This window comes from Dromiciops gliroides, chromosome 1 (genome assembly GCF_019393635.1).
Source record: "Dromiciops gliroides isolate mDroGli1 chromosome 1, mDroGli1.pri, whole genome shotgun sequence".
In the NCBI taxonomy this organism is placed as follows: Eukaryota; Metazoa; Chordata; class Mammalia; order Microbiotheria; family Microbiotheriidae; genus Dromiciops; species Dromiciops gliroides.
Window position 1 is genome coordinate 516,566,428 of NC_057861.1, and position 21,999 is coordinate 516,588,426.

Here is a 21,999-nt window from a genome sequence, read left to right on the forward strand (position 1 = left end):
CTATATGAAATGGGAAGCACCTCCAGAGCCCATTGTAGCATTTTTTCATCTTTCTACCTCAGCAACTCCAGCATAGTAGATGTTTAATAAATGTTCACTGAATTTTCCTGCATAGTAGGTGACATGATTTCTCCTATTATGTCACCTTAAAAGGGTAGTGATCTATGGCAATGATACATTGTTATTATTAATTCTTTGAAGTGGAGCCCTAAGAGGATAGTGTACTTGGATTTAGTTCCCATCCTAACCATTTCTTTGATATGAGAAAATCTTTCATTTCTTTCTTTGTGAAATGGAGATGATGGTTCGTGCCAGCTACCTCAGGGGTATTCTGAGGATTAATTAGCTAGCATTTGTAAGCTTTGAGATCCCCAGATGAAAGGCTCTATTTAAGTATGCATGCCATTATATGATTAAATGGGCTTGGCACTCATACAGTAAATTTCCCAATCCAGAGCAACTCTAGACCTCAATACTAAATTATGCTTAATGACATCCTTCAATTACCTATAAGCTTGATATGTGCATATAAAGCAATTTCATTGATATCTTCTATTTTTACATCACCTTTTTACCAAATATGTTACTCTCTGCTACCCACACCCAGAAAATTACTCCATTATAACCAAGAACTAGAAGGGGGGGAAATAGCAGTTTAACAAAACCAGCACATCAATCAAATCTACCTTTATAAACTGTGTTCTACCTCTATATTCCCTCACCTCTGCAAAGGAGAAAGAGAAGCATATTCTCATATTTCTTCTTCAAAAATCAAGGATAGTTATGATAACCGGACATTGCTTAATTTTGATGTTTGTTATTGTTCTTTCCATTTACATGGTTGTAGTTATAGTGTATAATAGTTCCTTGGTCGTGCCTAAGACTTCCTGTATGTTCCTTATATTAGTATTCTATTAAATTCATGAACATAATTGGCTTAGTCATTCCCTAATCAATGAGTATTTACTTTGTTTCCAGTATTTTGCTACCACAAAAAAATAGTGCTATAAATATTTTTTTGTCTATAGGGCCTTTATATTTTGTCATTGACCTCCTGAATTCCTAGCAGTGGAATCTCTGGGTCAAAGGGTAAAAAAAAAAATCTTAGTAACTGAGTAATTTCAAATTTCTTTCCAGAATGGTTGAATTGAATCACAGTGCAGCCAATAGTGTATTTGTGTGCCTATCTTCCCCAAACCTCTATAATATTGACTATTCCCATTTTTTGTTATATTTAGTAATTTGGGGGATTTCATATAAAAGCACAGAAGAGTTGTTTCTATTTCTATTCCCCTTGTTATTATAATTTGTAGCAATCTTGCATATAGTTGTTAGTATTTTTCCATTATTTTTTGAGAATTGTTTGTGAATTTACCTTGGCCAATAATTATTACTTGATCACTTATTAGCTGTTGGGGAATGGCTTTTGGTATTATTTGTTTGTATTAATTCCTAATATGTATATGAATATTAGATTCATGCCAGAGATAAATGATGAAAATATTTTCAGTCCCTCTACTTCACTTCTTAATCTAGATGTATTCACTCTATTAGTGGGAAAGCATTTCAGTTTCATATAACTGAAATCATCTTTTATCCTTGGATAGACATATTCATTGCTTACTTAACAATTCTCCTAAGTGAATTCTTTTTTCCTATTTTTTGGTATTTTGGTTTTTGCCAAAATACATGTAAAAATAATTTTAACAATTTTTTAAAACTTTGAGTTCCAAATTCTTTCCCTTTCTCCCTTTTCACCCTGCTCATTAAAAAGGCAAGCAATTCAATGTAGGTTATACATGTTTAGTCATGCAAAACATATTTCCATATTAGTCATGTTGTGAAAGAATACATAAACCAAAAAAACTCAATAAAAATAATGTGAAAAAGGTATGTTTCAGTCTTTATTCAGACACCATCAGTTCTTTCTCTGAGGATGGATAGCATTCTTCACTATAAGTTCTTCAGAGTTGTCTTGAATCATTGTATTTCTGAGAATAGCTGTCATTCACAGTTGATCATCTCACAATGTTGCTTTAACGTTGTACATAGTACATTTCACTTTGCATCAGCTCATGTAAGTTTTTCCAGGTTTTTATGAAGGCATCCTGCTCACCATTTCATTTAACACAATAATATTCCATCATAATCACATACCACAATTTGTTCAGCAATTCCCCAATTGATGGGCATGTGTCTCCTATACCAAACCGTTGGCTCTTTTCCCATGATTTCTTACATTACTCTCATTTCTCTTCCCAATTTTTCCTCTACTTCTCTTACATGATTTTCAAAGTCATTTTGAGCCCTTCCATGGCCTGAGACCAATTCATATTTTTCTTGGAAGTTTTAGATATAGAAACTTTGACTTTGCTATCTCCTTCCAAGTGTGTGTTTTGATCTTCCTTGTCACCATAGTAACTTTCTGTGGTTAGAATTTTTCTGTTGTTTGCTCATTTTTCCAACCTATTTCTCGACTTTTAACTCTTTGTTAAAGTAGGGCTCTGCTTCCAGGGTGAAGGGTGCACTGTCCTAAGCTTTGGGTTTTGTGTAGCTGTTTTCAGAGGTACTTCTAGGGTATTGTAAGTTTTTAGTACTTCCAAGATGGTATGATCTAAGGACAGGTATGTTTACTACCCTCTTGGCCTTTGCTCTGGTCTGTGAGTGACCAAAAGCATTTTTTCTGCCCAGGAACTATGCTGAGGGTCCCTGCTCCACTGTGGCCACAAGCTCTGCTGTGCTAGTGCTCCTCCTCACTTTGGGACTGCTACCCAGGGCTGGATCTGAGTATGGGCAAAGCAACAGAATGCTGCCCCTAGTGCCAGTAAAGAGACCCCTCTAATCTCTTTCTGACCAGTTGTTTGATGTCCCCCCCTTTAGCATCTGTGGGCTGAGAGTTCCAGAATGCTAAGTGAATTTTAACCAAACAAAAGTTAGAAGTAATCAAAAGCCATTCTCCAATATATGTGGAGTCAAAGAATGTGAATATTTCTCAAAAAATTGCAAAATATCAATAGTCATATGAAGAAATGCTCCAAATTACTGGTAATAAGAAAAACCTAAATCAAAACTGTCCTGAGATTTCACTTCATATCTATATGTTGACAAAGATGAGAATAGTCAGTGTTGGAAGAGTTGTGGAAAGGTACATTGATGCATTTTGGGGAAAGTTGCAAACTGGTCCAACCATTCTGGAAAGCAATTTGGAATATCAAAAGAAAGTGACTAAAATGTCTATATGCCCCTTGACTCAGCAATTTTGCAGCCAAATATATTAATAAATCAACAAAAATGTATTGAGTGTAGATACCAGGTACTATGTTAGGCACTCAGGATACAGATTCAATAAATGAAATAATTCTTTCCCTCGAAGAATTTGTATCCTATTGTGGGAGGTGGGAAAACAATATGTATCTGTATCTGTGTTTAAATATTTTCTTTATGTTTTATTTTGTGTATATACATATACTCACAGAATAGAGACATTAAAAAGTCCAAGGTAGTTTAAGAGGAAATTCAGAAAAAGTTTAGCAGGTATGGTCTTTGTGCTGTGTTTTAAACACAGGGCATTTTGTGAGGTGGAAATGAGGAAGTGCACTTGAGGCACAGGCAAGAGCCATTTCAAAGGCACAGACACAGAAGATAGCATATTGCAAGCAAGAAACAAAAAGAAGGCCGGTTTAAATGAAGAGATCAAGCTTCAGTGTACTTTAGCAAAGATGTTTCTGATAACTTAGAAATTAGAGGTATCTTCTCAGTATTTCTCAGTCCCCTCCACTTGGGGAGTAGGCCCTTAGGATGGCACTGAGTGTGAATCCATCCAACCCATCACCACAGTACATCTTGAGATTCATAGAGCAAAAGCCAAAAGAGGGATTGCCCTCAAATGGCATAATTTTCATCTGAGATTCACATCCTTATAGTTCCAAAGGAAGACTCTCATCCAGAAAGTCGAGACAGACTAGGCCCCATAGTTGAACTCCAGAGTTGAGGGCTAAGTACCTTCAAGGAAAGGTTTCCAAAAGTTTGATGGTCCAGTGCAGCAACAGGCAGGATGACTAGAAAGAATATAAATCAGTGTGTATAAACCTCATTCAAGTTGTATTCCAATAAAAGGTGTAGCTCTTATAGTAAGTCTAACACTGACTTGGGGCCAAAGGAATGTCTGTGTTATTGTTCTTGCTGCGGGTGTCTCTTTTTTGCCCTCAAAATTCTTTACTGCCCCCACATCTACTATATACCAGAAGATGTCAATGTCAAAAAGAAAGGTAACATATGCACCAAAATATTTACAATAGGTATTTCTGTGGTATCAAAAAACTGGAGAGGAAAGTTAGATGCCTTTCAATTGGGGACTGGCTAAATCAACATTACATGGAATATTATTGTGCCTCAAGAAATTATGAATAAAATGACTACAAAGAAGTATGGAAAGCATTATATGAACCTATTCAAAGCAAACAAAACCAAGAAGATATTATACACAATGATTACAGTATTGTAAATGGAAAGAACGACAACCCCCCTAAAATGAAACTGAATGCTATAAAATTTTGATGATCATTTTGGATTAAAAAAAAAAACATTTTTGAATATACTTTTCCTTTCTTCAGGGGTAAAAGAGTTACCAGTGTAAAACATTAAATATGTTAGACATTTTTGATACATTGCTTAGTTTGGCTAAATATTTTGCAATTATTTTAAAGAATTAAAATTAACTTTTGAAGTTATTTTTATAATGGAAGGTTCTATTGTACAATGTAGGAGGAAGAGATGCAGTAGAAAATGTGGGTGACAAATAGAATTTGCCTTTCAATTCATAACTGTGAATAGTGCCCAATCTAATTTTTATGGTGTGATCCTTAATATTCAGGTCACACATATATTTTGACATTATAATATATATTATATATATAGTTTGTCTAAACCTTATTTCTACCAAACCTCATTCCATTTATTCTACCAATTCTTGTCAAATAGGGAGTTCTTACTCAAATACTTTTATCTTTCTACCTCAACTTATTCAATTATTTTTGTCAGTCAAATCAGCCAGTAAACATTTATTGAACTCCAACTTTGTGTCAGGCACTGGGAATACAAAGAAAAGCCAAAAAGATAGTCACTGCCAGCCCTCACGGAGCCCGCAATTTAATGAGGAAGACAACATTCAAACAGCTATGTACAAACAAGTTTTGTATAATATAAATGGGAACTAATCAACAAGAGGAAGGCACTGGAATTATGAAGTTTGGGGAAAGGATTTCTGAGGAAAATGGGATTTTATCTGGCACTTGAAAGAATCCAGGAGGCAAGATGAAGGGAGAGCATTCTATAGATGGGGGACAGTCAGTGATATTAAGATTATATTTATCAGGGGCAGCTAGGTGGCACAGTGGATAAAACACCAGCCCTGGATTCAGGAGGACCTGAGTTCAAATCTGGCCTCAGACACTTGACACTCACTAGCTGTGTGACCCTGGGCAAGTCACTTAACCCTCACTGCCCTGCCAAAAAAAAAAAAAAAGATTATATTTATCTCATAATGGGTGCTTAATAAAGTGTTTCTTGTTTTTGAGGGTAGTTTATATAGTGTAGGTATTATCTTTTTATTTTTAATTTCTGAAGTAAAACAAGCATTTCTATAACATAGAATAATAAAAAGATGATTGTACCTGAAACTGTAAATCTATTACATACAACTTGCTATTCCTCTTAAATACATAATAAATTTATCAGGTAAATTTATTTTTTTTCTTCCCTTCCCCTAACCCCACCCCCACCCTAGAGATGGCTACAATTAGACACAAATATGTGTCTTTGTATATGTATGTATATGTGTGTATATGTTTGTATGATTTCACTTGTAAATCTAAGTACTTTTTTCCCTGCAACTGGATTCTTTAGAAGCAGTACTTTATGCTCCATTAATTTGATTATTTTATGTTTTTGTAGGTACTCCTCCATTTAAAAGATATTTTAATTTTGTTGACATATAATTGCATGAAGTGGGTTCTGATAATTCACTTTATTTTTTTCTTTCAATTGTTATTTCAATGTATTAATTTTTGTTTGATTTGAATGTCTTCTTTTTTAATTAATTTAAATCAATTTAACCATAGGTTTATTGATTTTTTTAGTCTTTCAAAGAACCACGTTTAAATTTTGCTGATCAATTCTACAGTTTAGTTTTTTAATTTAGTTTTCTGATAATTAAAAACTTATGTTGTTCTTACTTTGAATTTATTTGTTCATTTTTAAAACTTCATTAATTCTCCTTTTTCTATATCTTTAATGAGTGTTCTCAAAAGTATGATTTTACCTCTAAAATCTGTTTTAGTTCCATCCCAGAAATTTTTAAAGGTAGTCTCATCATCATTCTCTCTCAACATAGTATATTATTTAATAGCCTTTCAAGTTTAAATTCTCTAACCGTTTGCTTAACTCAGTGGGTTTTTTCTTTTTATCTTTCTGTTATATTTGTCAAGTTCTAAGGAAAGACTGTTAAAGATCCCTACAATTATTTTTAATATCTTTTTTCCATTCAGTTGACTCTTCTTTTATAATTTCATTGTCAATTAATATATGTAAGTTTAGTATTAATATTAATTCTTTGTAACTCCTGCTCTTTTTTGGATAGTCTTAGTCATAGTAAAATTTGTTCCAGCCTCTCATTGTCATTCTAAATGTGTGTATTTGTTTTTAGATGTATTTCTTGTATACAAAAATTGTTCAACCTTCTTTTCTTAGTCATTCTGTTACACTTTTTAGTGGATCATTTAAAGCATTTACATATAAAGTAATTACTATTAATTGTATTGTCCATTTATTTCTTTTGTATTTTGTACTTGCTATTAATTTTGCTTATACAACTTCAATATTTATATTTAACAATCCTTCCTCCCTTGCTCCATTTGCCAACCCTATTCCAAACTCTGAATTTGCCTAAATTGTTGGTATCTTTTTATTTTGTTTATATATTTCTTCCCCTTTCCTCATTAAACTAAGTGACTAGTTCAACATATTTTTTATGTTTCCAGCCTCTTTCTTGTTTCCTCTTTTACTACACTCTTTTAAAAGATGTTCCATTGCTTTGTACCCATTATTTCTCTTCCCTTCCAGTCTAATTCTTAATTTATTCCCTGATTCATAAGCTTTACACTTATTTGTTCCTTTTTTATTCTCTTGGTGTCCCTAAACAGGATTAAAACTTTGATATATTAAATCCAAGCTCCCTCTTTATCTAATTTCTGTGTTACTGTATTTGTAGATATTTGCCTCAATATTGTTTTTGCCTGCTGTGCTTCCCTCTAAGAACTACTAGTTCAGGGCAGCTAGGTGGCACAGTGGATAAAGCACCAGCCCTGGATTCAGGAGTACCTGAGTTCAAATCCGGCCTCAGACACTTAACACTTACTAGCTGTGTGACCCTGGGCAAGTCACTTAACCCCAATTGCCTTACCGAAAAAAACAAAAACAAAACAAAACAAAAAAAAAGAACTATTAGTTCATGAGGGGAGTAATTTCAGATGAGAACAATCCTACCTATGACTTTGCTCAAACAGAGTTTTCATCGCCAAAGTTATATTATTCTTCCAAATTGATAGATTTTAGCAATCTTTAAATGGCCAGTTAGTTTGCATTTTTCTAAAGTCTAGTTTATGTATATGTATATGTATATGTATATGTATATGTATATGTATATGTATATGTATATGTATATGTATATGTATATGTATATGTATATGTATATGTATATGTATATGTATACAACTGGTGGTTCTTTAGTGTTTAGCTTCTTAAACTGTGAGTCATGACCATGTATGTTGTCCTATAACTGAATGTGGAGATTTGGCAATGGTAAAAGGTTATGTATACCTATTTTGTGTCCCTATATAGCCGGGGTCATGTAAAGATTTCTTGGGTAAAAAGGGGCTGCGAATGGGAAAACATTAAGAAGCCCTGCTTTAATGGTATGTGGTTTTTTTTTAATTCTGTTTGTGGTTTTCCCTCTTTTTTATAGGGTCCTGATTTTACTAGCAGTGCTGAAATTTGAGCTGCCACAGTTACTGAAGCTAGAGCTACTATTGATTTGCCTTGAAGACAGTGTACATCTTGGGGAATGTTACATAAGCTCCTTTCTGTGTATACAGTCTTCAAAAAGTACTTGCACCAAAGCAATGGCAACTTCCCCTCCTCCACTCAGTAATCCCTTCCATGAAAATGGGACTGTGTCACTTCATTACAACTATGTAGGAAAACTGGAAGAGAGATTAAAGGACAAAGAAGGCAATGAGGTGACAGATGCTATTTTCCTAGTCATCTGCAGCTTCATTGTCCTGGAGAACTTGATGGTTTTGATTGCCATTTGGAAAAACAACAAATTTCACAACCGCATGTACTTTTTCATTGGTAACCTTGCTCTTTGTGACTTGTTGGCTGGCATAGTTTACAAAGTGAACATCCTGATGTCTGGAAAGAAAACCTTGAGTCTCTCATTAACAGTCTGGTTTCTGCGGGAAGGCAGTATGTTTATTGCACTCAGTGCTTCCACTTGTAGCTTATTAGCCATAGCCATCGAAAGGCACCTGACTATGATTAAAATGAGGCCTTATGATGCCAATAAGAAGTATCGGGTATTCCTCCTCATTGGGATGTGCTGGCTTATTTCATTTTCCCTGGGTGCCTTACCCATCCTGGGGTGGAATTGCCTTGACAATCTTCCTGACTGTTCTACAATTTTGCCCCTCTATTCCAAGAAATATATTGCATTTTGCATCAGTATTTTCATAACCATTCTTGTGACAATTGTGATTCTTTATGCACGCATTTACATCTTGGTAAAGTCCAGCAGCCGTAAAGTCACCAATCACAACAACTCAGAAAGGTCCATGGCACTGCTTAGGACAGTGGTGATTGTAGTCAGCATTTTTATCGCCTGTTGGTCTCCCCTATTTATCCTCTTTCTTATTGATGTTGCCTGCAAAGTTAAAGAGTGTGCTATTCTCTATAAAGCCCCATGGTTTGTTGCCTTAGCTGTTCTCAACTCTGCCATGAATCCTATTATCTACACCCTGGCCAGCAAAGAAATGCGGCGAGCTTTCTTTCGCCTTGTTTGTAACTGCCTGGTGAGGAACAAAGTGAATCGTTCTTTGCCCAGCCAGCCAGCTCTGGATCAAAGTAGGAGTAAATCGTGCAGCAGTAACAATGGTAACAACATACCAAAGCCAAGGGAAGACTGCCCCCAAATCAATGCTTCCTCAAACATCATCAAAAAGACTGAATCTCTGTATAATGGGATTTTTTGTCAGTGAAGCACCTGCTTTGAGAAAAGAAGAGAAACCCTTTCCAATTTCTGCAGACTTAAATTAAAGAGAACACTATCCAGTTATTTGACTAAGTTTCTATTTATTGCATGAATCTCATCAGTTTTGTTTCTTTGAATGTTATGACTCAGGAACATTTGCTTTATTATGCCCAAATCTGTAAGCTATGGGTGTATGTACATTAAGGAGTAGATTATATACTATTGAAAACCTACTCAAATATAGTCAATGTCAGTGTTAACATCACCCTCAAGGTTCTTTCAGCTTTAATAAGCATTGCAGATAACAGTGAAAACCATACTCTATATATCACACTGCACTGTTTATTATCATCTAGGGACAACCTCATTGTATCACACGACTCACACTGCATTGCTTGGTTTGCCTCCAGTTATTGTTTTGATAACATCATACTATACTTACTTCATAAAGTATAACTGTTTATATTTGTACATTAATATGCTAAGTAGCAATTACACTACAAAAGTTTATGTTATAATACATATAATATTGTAGCACATAGTGTTTGTTATATAGCAGGCCATACAAGAATATTGCCAATCTAAATAGCATATATGACTATATAGGAAGAAATAATTATGAACTTAGTTGGCAAGCCCAGTTTATAAATTCACCAAAAAGAATTCACCAAAGAAATCAGCTGTTTCCCTGGTCTTTCAGGTCCCCTGTGGAGGCTAGGTGGTCAGGGAATAGAGCTCTGGACTTACTATCCAAATCCATTCTCAGATGCTTGTTGACTATGTGACCCTGGGCAAGTCACAGTCTGTCTAACCCAGTTTCTTCATCTGCAAAATAGGGATTATAATAACACCTACCTCCCAAGGCTGTTCTGAGGATCAAATCAGATGATATTTGTAAAGTGCTTTGCAACCTTATATTGCTATGTAAATGCTAACTATTGTGATTATCCCCATGATGTATTTGGTCAAGCCTAAGCCTGGTGATATGTTTATAGCCAGGAATGGATCAGATCATATTATCTTTGCCAGGACCCCAGCCTCACCCACTTGTAGGAATGAACATGAAGAACATACTAGAGTTCTGGGATTATTTTAGGGCATAATGTCATTGCTAGGGCAGGCCCAGGGATCCAGGTAAGTCTAGAATTCACAAGGGCTGCCTAGGAACACATCCAAACCCCAATATAAGAGTTTTGAAATCAGAATAGAGACAGATGTAAACCACTCTGTTAACCTTCTATGCCCCTTTGTCAGAACATCTCAGAACAGAATGGAGCTAGTTGCTAAGAGGATGAGGGCAGAGAGCAACAGGCCAGTAGCCGTTTGACACACTTCCATATCTGAAAACCACAAACACAATATGATATCTCAGCACCCATTATTGCCGAGGTAGACAAAATGTAGTGTGTGTAGCTGTGACAAAAATTCCATAGTTTTCTAAAAGCAAAGTATGATAACCATAGACACGGACTTATTTAAAGTAATTTAATGTCAGATTAAAAAATGTGACTTGGCTTTTTCTACATGGATTAAATATGTGTATTTTATCAAGAGGTAAATGTTATTTTTGACATGTCAAGCTAGTAAAAAGTCTGTTTGCCTTGTAAAGGAATTATTTTTAAATACTTCCATTATTTCTCAATGATTTCACATGGAAAAATAGATTTTACATGGAAAAAGAAAAATAGAACACTGAATATGTATTCAGTAGGTCATAATAGTATAAAGTTAGAGTTATGTGAATTTTATAGGGTTTTTTTTGGGGGGGGGAGATTGTTTGGCATACTGTGATTTGTGGTTCCAGTGTGGAAATAACTTTTCATTTAAGAACAGCTATATTCACCTGTTTTAGAGACGTGCCTGGGAGAATTGAAATTCTAGGTGACTTGCCTGGGGTTACACAGCCAAGTCAGGGTATTATGTGTCATAACTTAAACTCATCTTCCTTGATTCCAAGCCAGGATTTCATATCTATTATGCCACATTTTCTTCTCAGGAAAGTGGTAACTCTTACTTGTTCTATTAACTCTTCAAAGTAAACTATGTGTGAAAAATATTTCCATATGTTTGCAGTGTATAAGCTATTTATTAGTGAAATATTTCCTAAGTGCATCTATTTTTACATTTTTACTTTGAAAATAAAGGCCTTTTTGTAAAGGGGGCACCGGTGGCATTTTCACATACATTTTCTAAACCATCAAAATATAGGATAGTTTTTTTTTAATTACAAAATGTTCCCACAAAATAAAGGATTTACTGAAATTAAATATGCTGTGATGTATATTTTCTACCAGAAAAGAAGAAAGAATGACTACAATGAGAGTGAAAAGGTTCACTGATCTATTTTCAGTTGCTTAATGAGATGGTTATACATCTTTATTGAGATAATTATCTACATTCAAACCAGGCATTTCTCTTGTGCTGTCTGATATGAGTATCACTTCATATCAAACTGACCTTCAACAAATTTATCAGTACTTTGGGATCCCTCTGCTTGACATTTTAGGCAACCTACCATCATCACACTCAGAAAATAGCTCTCTAGTTCTGCAGATGAGCAAACTAAGTTTACTTAAAGCTCCCACTTTCAATGGAATGTGCATTTGTTTTAGTTGCAGGAGCTCTGAAAACTGTAAATATTGTTGTAATTGTAAATCTCAAACAGGTTCTATGGCAAATGAATAAAAAATCAGGGCCCTGTCTTTGATAACTTTTTTCAGTAATGTCCAATTGTTATTTTAAAAGTATACAAACCTGTGAAGATCCTTTGCTTCCATGAAATAGGCCTATATTAATTTGCAGCTCCACTTCTCAGCCCTTGCAAATTGTCATTAGTCCTTATGTTGATTTTTGTGTCTTTTTGCAGGGCACTGAGGGTGAAGTGACTTGCCCAGGGTCACACAGTTAGTAAGTGGCAAGCATCTGAGGGTGGATTTGAACTCAGGTCCTCTTGAATCCAGGGTCAGTGCTTTATCCACTGTGCCACCTAGCTGCCCCAGTCCTTATGTTGAGTAGGAACATAGGCTAATTGTTGAGAAAGCCTGGATCCTTTTCTTGTTTCTTCAGCGGAGGCTACAGCACTGAGTTTGCTCTGAGAGCCAAACTCCAGACACTTGAGTTCTAGTCAAATGGGGTGAGGAAAGGAGGAGGGAGAGTGATAAAGTCTCAAGAATGAAAGATGACTGATCTGAGTCCTTCATCAAAATGGAGGAACTAACCAGAGGGTAAAGATAACTGCAGGGTCAGAGAGAGAAGCCTTTATTTTCTTCCTAATTTTGACCTTACAATTTCTAGGACTATAACTAACAGAGTAAATCACTTTCATTCTCTGGGCCTAAGGTTTCTTATTTACAAAACTTGGTAGATAGAGTAAAATTTATGATCTAGTGTTCCTTTTAGTTCTGTCACAGAATCACAAATTTGGAAAATTGGAAGGGACATCAGAAGCCATCTAGTCCAACTACCAACTTTAATGGTTCATAGGATAATTTATTTTGAGTTAGAAGGAGCCCTAGAGGTCATTGAGTTCAATCCCCTCATTTTACAAAAGAGAAAACTAAGGCTCACACAAATGACCTGCTTAACATCACAGAGGTAGTAAGTGGAAAAGCTGGGATTTGACTAAATTTAGCTCTTTTGCCACTGCATTGTGGTGGGTACTATAATTATTGCTCCTAACACTCCAGTATTCATTTTTAGATATTTGCTTATTGAAAGGTAATCAAGGTGCAGCTGGTGGCACAATGAATAAAGCACCAGCCCTGGATTCAGGAGGACCTGAGTTCAAATCTGACCTCAGACACCTGACCCTTACAAGCTGTGTGACCCTGGGCAAGTCACTTAAACCTCATTGCCCCACAAAAAAAAGAAAAGAAAAGGTAATCAAACAATAGGTCTTAACCATCATTGAACACAACAGCTTTTCTTTATTACACAGTTTGTATCTGTTAGCGTATGTGATAAATTCAAGATGTTAGTGTTGAAGCTATACTGCTTATTTGTCCCCTTCTTAACATCCTTCTGTTCTCTTGTATGTGTTTTGTTTCAATGACACCCTTTTTTACTAAGATCACCAACACTAGCTCCCCTCCCTTCGAATATGCCTCTAAATTTTTAAACTACTCTTGAATCTAGTCACACTCACACATTGACTGTCAGGCTGAAAATGTATGTCTCATTCTGCACCATTAGTTCATCACCTCCCTTTCCAGAACTGGGTAGCATAATTCATTATCTGTCCTTGGGAATCGTGTCCTAAATGCCCTTTTAAAGTATATCAAAGTTTAGCTACTTATTATGGGCAAGAAAAATAAGAGAATGAGATAGAGTATAATTATGGTTGCATATAGGCGAATTGGACTAAATCATTTAAATGTTGGATGTGCCCTACCTGATTTGTAAGACTAGAAATATCAGTTTCTCTGTTCTTCCCAGGTAAATTCCTAAGTCCCCATGCAAATTGCACTAATCAAATGTTTGGTTCTTGTTCTAATTTGCATAGTGTTCTGTATACATAAATGGCTTCACTATGCAGTAATTGGCAGAAAGGAAATAAGGAAGTAGAGCATGGAACATGGAAGTAGAGATGGTGTTAGTTGACCAATGCATAACCCATCAGTTAGAGACATAGACACATGGCCTCCTAGCCCAAGGAGAAAGTCAAAAACCACAATGAAAGATAAAAGAATCCTTCAGATCTTGGCTCATCTGCTTTAAGAGGAAATGCAAAAGTAGCCATCTGAAAGAAATGTTTTTACTAGTTTCTTTATTGCCAATGGTCACAATTAAATTCACTGAAATATTTTAACATTTTAGGAAACTTTTAAAAAATTTGAATCTTTTTGAGCCATTTTTGTTATATACATTGAATAGATTTTCAAAGAAATTTAACAAGGCTTAACATTTTATAGAAAGCCTATCATTGAATTTTCAGTACCATTCTTTAGGTCTGCGTTGACAATTGTAAAATCCAAACACCCAGATGTTTTCACAGTTAAAGGGCTGCTACATAATAAGAAATACCACTATTCTCTTAAAGATATATTTTCCAATAGTCAATTATAATTAGAAGTGATTATCTAAAAATCTGTCAATTTCAATGATTCTGTTATATAAATATGTTTGAAATAGTATACTATAAATTTTACTCTGTGATCATGACATAAAAGACATAATGTGCAATAAGAGTCATTAAGAATCAGACCAATTATATTCTAATTAATTAATTTTTTTTAGTGAGGCAATTAGGGTTAAATGACTTGCCCAGGGTCACACAGCTAGTAAGTATTAAGTGTCTGAGGCCGGATTTGAACTCAGGTACTCCTGACTCCAGGGCTGGTGCTCTATCCACTGTGCCACCTAGCTACCCCAGACCAATTACATTCTGATCAAGTGTTCAGTGAAACTTGCAGTAAGTAGGAATTTGTTTCATCAATTGTTTTGTATTTCTGTAACCTTAGATCATCAAAATAATGGTTAAATAATCCCAGAGTCTATCCCTCATAAAGCAAATACAATTTGGAAACTCCCAAGTCAGTTTTATATTTCCCAGTACTCATGGATTTTCTAAAAGGCCAATTCTGCTTCAAGATCAAAGAAGAATGAAAGGTAGCAAAAGCCAAAGAATTAAAGAATTTCACAATAATTATTTTTATTTATAATATTTAAAGAAAAAAACATAAAATATTTCCACATAGCATTCATATATCAATATAAACAACTTGCCATCTAAAATGATTTAGCAAATATTTTCATGTTAAATTTACCTCAAATTTTCCTTTCAAATGTGTATTTAAAGCACTAAATGTTCATAACATATTTATTTCTAAAACCAAGAAACATTCATTTACTTAGACATGCTGAACAATTATACCTCACATTCAAGGTAACAAGAACATTCTACTCACAACAAACAGCTATCCTAGATGTTTATTTCCATAAGGCAACAAATTACTTGTCCAATAACGTATTTTCCATCAGTTTATAAAGAGCAAAAACATTAATTGTATACCTAGACATTTCTGAGTCACTTAATTGCCCTGCAGAAGCAGAAGCCTATAAAATTTCACCCCAACTGAGAACATATTATGTAATACCATATGTCACGACTCTATATTCCTTCTCCTCTTCCTTTTTCCTGTTCCATCTTCCATTCTCTTATTATATCCTTGCTCTCTTTCCTGTCTTCCCCGAGAAACATAACTATCATGGAATGAACAAGACTTTGCACCAGGATGTTGGCATCCATTTAGGTGTGCTTCATCCAGGAAGAGGATGGAGATCCTTCCTTCTTTTGTAAATAGAGTCACTGCACCTTAATTTATAGTCTGCTACTTGCCTAGCTATGTATCACAATGGTTCCTGAGATACAACCCACAGGGTCACAGCAACTTGATATCTTTCTATCATCCTGCCTTCCCACCTACAACCCCAACAGTGGTACAGTGTGGATCCTACTGATCATCTTTCAATTTGACTCTACCAAGTGCTATATGGAAATTTGTAAATCTGACACCCAAACATGACCTTTCAAGTGAATTTGCCCTGGAGGGTGGAGTCAATATGGTGGAGTAGCAGGAAGAAATACAGAAAGGTTCTCCCTATTCCCACAACTCTTCCAAACAGATCTAGGAAATATATGAGATCAAATACTTAATCAGGAAATCCAAGAAAAAAAAATCACATACTTTTTCAGCCCAAGTCTTGATAGAAAGAAAGACAGAGTGATCTGCAGACACTGAAGACAGGGTCTGTCCAGAAAAATGCCATGGAGAGTACTCCAGCAAAGAGAGAGACTTGCACACAAGTTAAGAGATATCCAGCACTGAAATGCCTACACTTGTATAAGGTGCAGGAATAGGTACCAACTGGAAGATCTACCATTCACTACCAAATCAGTAACTGGTCATAGGTCCATAGTAGAGGAGAGAACCTGAATTTTGAGGTAGCATTCCATGATAAAAAGCATTCATCGGCTGTGTACCTGACAAGGAACAAATTCAGAAGCAAGGAATAGCTGGGGGCCTCAGACTCCTGGAGCAGAGAGAGGTCTCAGTTCCACCTTTTTTTTTCCATTCTGAAACAGAACTTCCCAGCTGGCTGATAGTGGCTGTATGTAGTAACCACTAATAAAAGTCCAAAGGAGGCAAGCCCATAGTTCTGTTTCTTAGTCCCAAACCCATATCAGAAACTTGTAGAACTTAGTGCAGTACAGCAGCAATCAGACTTTGCCATAGATTAGAACATTTTGAAAGTACTAATTGCTTGCAGGTCCCCAGCCTGAGCTGTCACTGAGATCATGGAATAATACCGCCTTCAAATCTGCCTCCTCCCCCCATCCCCGTCCCTACCAAATACAGCAGCAGGACAAGCCTAGATATTTCCTCCAGAACTCTGCAAAGCCTAGCTCCAGTATGAAGTCCAAAATCAGAAAGTAGGCTGAAAGAAGAGTCCCACCATAAAAAGTCATTATGGTAACAAGGACATAAAACCAGAAGGGAATGACTCCAAAACATCAATGAGCAAAGTCTCAAAGAAAAACACAGCTTAAGGACAAATTCAATTAGAATTTCTGAAAGAGATGAGCAAGAGTTTTGTTTTGTTTGTTAAGAGTTTAATATGTTTTGACCAATGAAAGGAGAATGCTAGAATGAAAATGGTGGAGGGGAGTGGTAACAGGGAAGGGAAGCTGAGATCTATGGAAGAAATCATTGAAAAGGGAATTGACAGCCAGGAAAAAAAGATACAAAACATTACCCAAGCAACAAACTCCTTGAAAATTAGAATGGACCAAATAGAAGCTAATGACTCCATGAGGCAATAATAAATATTAAGGCAAAGTCTGAAACAAATAGAAGAAAATACAAGCTATCTTATTAGAAAAATACAAGTGACCTGGAAAACAGATTAAGGGGAGGTAATTAAAGAATTATTAGAGTATCCGAAAGCCAGTACCAAAAAAGAGCCTAGACATCATGTTTCAAGAAATCTTAAAACTGTCCACATCTCTTAGAACCAGAGTGCAAAGTAGAAAGAGGGGGAAAAAACACTAGTCACCTCAGGAAAGAAAATCTAAAATGAAAACTCATAGAAACATCGTAGCCAAAATCCAGAGCTTCCAGATGAAAGAAAAATACCAAAAGCAGACAAAAAGGAAGAAATCAAGTATTAGAGAGTTGGTTGGGATCACACACAATTTAGCAGCCACTACTAGAGAGAAAAAGAAATTTTGCAATACCATATTCTAGAAGGCAAAAGGATATAGGTTTATAGCCAAGATTAATTTACCCAGAAAAACTGAGTAATAATCCTTTGGAGTTTGGGGAGGGGGATTCATCTTTAACAGAATGGAGCATTCCATGAAAAAAACAAAGTTGAGTAGAAAGTGAATTACTTACACAAGAGTAAAAAAATATATTAAAAAGTCAATATGAATGAGTAGTCATCCCTAAACAAGGATGAACTGTTTACATTCTAATATGGTAACATGATTCATGTATCTCCTATCTCTATAATCACGAGGGGTCGAAGAGCAAGTATAATTAAAGGGCCTGGAAGTTTTTCTATTCTGTTTTTTAAATCTTAAATGAAGAATGGGAAAGGAGGGGAAATGGAATACAACAACTAAAGGTAGGGAGAGAGGAGGATTAGGGAAAATTATCTCACGTAATCAGTGTGCAAGTACAAGTCTATACAGACAAAGAAGAAGGGGGAACTGGTTGTCACTTGAATCTCACTCTCATCTTAAGTGATGAAAGAAGGAAAGAAAACACACTTAGTTAAGTACAGAAATATACTTCATTCAACCAGGAAATAAGAAGAAAAGTAGGAAAGAGAAAGGGGGAATAAGAGGAAGGGTAGACTAAGAGAGGGATTAGTTCTATGCAAAACAAACTAAAGATGTTAAAAAATATACATAGATCATTTTGCAGAGGCAAAGAATTGGAAATTGTTGTGAGCAGAGGGACCCATCAATTGGGGAATGGATTAACAAAATATGGTAGCTAAATGGGATGAAATATTTTTGGGTTATATGAGATTATGATAGGGATGATTTCAGAGAAAGCTGGGAAGGCTTATGTTAACTGATGCAGAGTGAAATTAGTAGAAAAAAGACAAGCAATTTGTAAAAATAAACAATTTTGAAGGACTTAAGAATGTTGATATTTATGATGGTCAATCATGATTCCAAAGGACTCATGAAAGACATGAAAAACTCAGAATACAAAATGACACTTTAAAAAAATGCAGCCAATGCAAAAATTTGTTTTGTTAGACTATGAATTTGTAATGGGACCTTTGTTTTTCTTTCTTCCTCAATTGTGAGAAGAAGAAAAGAAGGGGATTGCTGATTGAAAAAAAATTAGTTTTTAAAAAACAAATGAAGTTGCCCTATGTGCAAGAATTATTTGCTGGGGGCAGCTAGGTAGCCTAGTGGATAAAACACCTACCCTAGATTCAGGAGGACCTGAGTTTGTATTTCAAATCCAGCTTTAGACACTTAACACTTACTAGCTGTGTGACCCTGGGCAAGTCACTTAAACCTCATTGCCCCCCCCAAAAAAGAATTATTTGTTATTGTTGTCTTTGCCCCTCTACTTCCCCTCCTATCCAATGCCTTTTTCCTTCATTTGCCTTCCTGCTTTCCTATTTCTTTTTCCCTTTTTCACCTCCTTCCTACTCTTTCTACCTTTAATACTGTCCCTTCTCTTTCTTATTCCTTCTTCTTCTCCTCTCTCTTCTCTTAATCCTGGCCTCCCCTCTACCTTCTCCTCTTCTCTCTCTACCTTGATAAGCTCCCTATCTTCTGCACTTTGTCTTCCAGATGGTACTATGGAAAGAGTGTTGAACTCTTTCATATCAAAGGATCTGAGTTTGAATGCCAGTTCTGTCACTTGCTGTCTGAATGACTTTGAGCAAGTCATTAATTTCTGTTTCCTCAGCTGTAAAATGAAGATTTTGGACTAGATGAATTTGCATGTCCCTTCTAATAATAAATCTATAATCCTGTGATCCTAATCTTACTTTCTACCCTAGTCCTTCTACTCTCTACAAACCACTCTCCATCCCCCATTTTCAATTTTTAAGTGCCCAATAATAGCAGGTCTATTTTGTTTACATTTTTGAAGCTATCAGAATCCAGACTGTTCTCTTTAAAGTTGTTCCTGCCATCTAGCAGCATAACTAAAAATGACACTATGACATTGAGGAAGCAAAACTCCAAACATTGTATGTGTAGACTAATTATATATATATATATATATATATATATATATATATACACACACACACATACATACATACATACATATAATGTATATGCATAGATAAATATATTTATTTATACACAAGTGTGTATATAAAGCATATGGTTAAATAGCTATCTCTATCTTTTTCTAATATAAGTGAGCTTATGTATAATTACAATTCACAAATTCAGGTTTAATGCTACAAATTTCCAGGCAGCTAAAAAAATAACCAGTTTTAAAACTGGGCAATTCTTACTTGCTAACTTTAAAATGTGAATAAATATCATTACAAATAAATTGACAGATGGAATTTTATCTTCTTGTAATAATGGAATCAAGTTATAAAAACTTGATAATATTACAATTTTAAATTCATAGCATTGAGTCTGTTGTATGTGATATATGGGCTTGTGAAAACATAACCATGAAGTAGAAAAAAGAAATATCCATAAGAGACAGTAAGTGGATGAAGCTTGGCAGTCTCCATCTGTTAGAATCTCTTTTAGCATCCTTTTTATCCACTTTATATTTCTGCTACTTTAGTTGCTTCATTTTACCAAATTTTCTGGCACTTCAAAAATTTCCTTTATTGCACTCAAGTTTTTAGAAACAAAATTGTTTCATATTTAAAATCCCTCTGAAATTTGGTGGGAACTCTGAATCCAAATTGCACTATATCTGATCTTTCTTCTTAACTGATACAACTCAACAAGCAAATGTTGGCTCAAATATATGGAGTTAGCTGTTAACACTACTCCTGGAGGGAAGGGAGGGGAGAAGCAGGGAGGCATGATACTAAGCTATTTAAAATGTCTTTTTTAAGTACTGGTTTTCTATAGTAAAATCAGCATAGGGGCAGCTAGGTGGTGCAGTGAATAGAGCAAGGACCCTGGATTCAGGAGTTCCTGAGTTCAAATCTGGCCTCAGACACTTAACACTTACTAGCTGTGTGACCCTGGGCAAGTCACTTAACCCCAATTGCCTTACTAAAAAAAAAATCAGCACAAAGTATATATTAAAATAGTCCATGGTGAAGACCTTAACAATTTTTAGGACAGATATATGTGTAAGCTAAACACTCTCCATCAAAAACAAGTAAGAGAAAAGGGAAAGGGACCCACATGTACAAAAATATTTATAGCTGCTCTTTATGTGGTGGCAAGGAATTGGAAGTTGAGGGGATGCCCATCAATTGGAATGGCTGGACAAGTTGTGGTATATGAATACAATGGAATACTATTTTGCTGTAAGAAACGATGAGCAGAAGGAGTTCAGAGAAACCTGGAGGGTCTTCCATGGGCTGATGATGAGTGAGATGAGCAGAACCAGAAGAACATTGTACACAGTATCATCAACATTGTGTTTTGATCTACTGTGATGGATTAGATTCTTCTCACCAATGCAATGGTACAGAAGAGTTCCAGGGGACTCATGATGGAAGAGGATCTCCAAATCCAGGAAAAAAAAGAACTGTGGTGTATAGATGCTGAATGAACCATACTACTTCTTTTGTTTTTGGTGCTGATGTTTTTCTATTTTGAGGTTTGTCGTCATTGCTCTGATTTTTCTCTTATACCATGACTAAGGCAGAAATATGTTTAATGTTATTATGTGTATGTATGTATGTATGTATGTATATATATATATATGTATATATATATATATATATAACCTATATCAGATTACCTGCTGTCTAGGGGAGGGGGAAGGGAGGGGAGGGAGGGAGAAAAATCTGAAATTGAAGAGCTTGTATAAACAAAAGTTAAGAACTATTTTTACATATAATGGGAAAAAATTAAATACTTTATTAATTTTAAAAAAAACAAGTAAGAGTCAGAATCCAAAAATATGTCAACAGGTTAAAATATTGGACCAAATTTTGTAAGATAAAAATGTGGTTTTAAAACAAAGTATACTACTATATATCATTTTTAATAATTAAAAAAAAAACTAAGTATCCCTTTCTTGCTTGTGACTCTTCCTGCTCATGGGAGCTTTGAGTAGCTCCATTTCTGACTCGGCCGAGGTCTCTCCTGCTTAGGCAGTGTGGCATCCTTCCCCACTCCTAGTCCTAGTGCTTTATCATATTAATGCTGTTGTTGTCATTTGTCCTTCATTCTTGAAGAGGACCATGACATCGGGTGATGTCATGACTTTAACTGAATTGGATTTAAGTGAGTAAGGGCTTTGCAAGGTCACCAACCTCACTCTCTCCTCCAGAGTCATCTGGATACAGTGGCAAAATATATACTAGGATGACTGGAGATGGCCCCAAATGTTTAAGGCAATTGGGGTTGTTAATTACCCAGGGTCACACAGGTCCTCCTGAATTCAGGGCCAGTGCTCTATCCACTGCACTACCTAGCTGCCCTTATATTATTAATGCTAAACTTAGTGCAAACACCCAACTGACCTAGCCCACATTAACTCAGAACTACCAAGCTCAAG

At 35.5% G+C, this 21,999-nt stretch overlaps 1 protein-coding gene across 2 annotated transcripts in view; it reads left to right on the forward strand.

Annotated features, from left to right (window-relative positions):
* The window catches only part of S1PR3 (sphingosine-1-phosphate receptor 3), a 37,464-nt gene extending 25,854 nt beyond the window's left edge, over positions 1-11,610 (forward strand). For both annotated transcript variants that reach the window (XM_043976051.1, XM_043976052.1), the window contains one exon: positions 8,021-11,610. In XM_043976051.1, the coding sequence (XP_043831986.1) occupies positions 8,178-9,311 (1,134 nt within the window). In that variant the 5' untranslated portion in view covers positions 8,021-8,177 and the 3' untranslated portion in view covers positions 9,312-11,610. The remainder of the gene's footprint in view (positions 1-8,020) is intronic.
* The last annotated feature ends 10,389 nt before the right edge of the window (positions 11,611-21,999 follow it).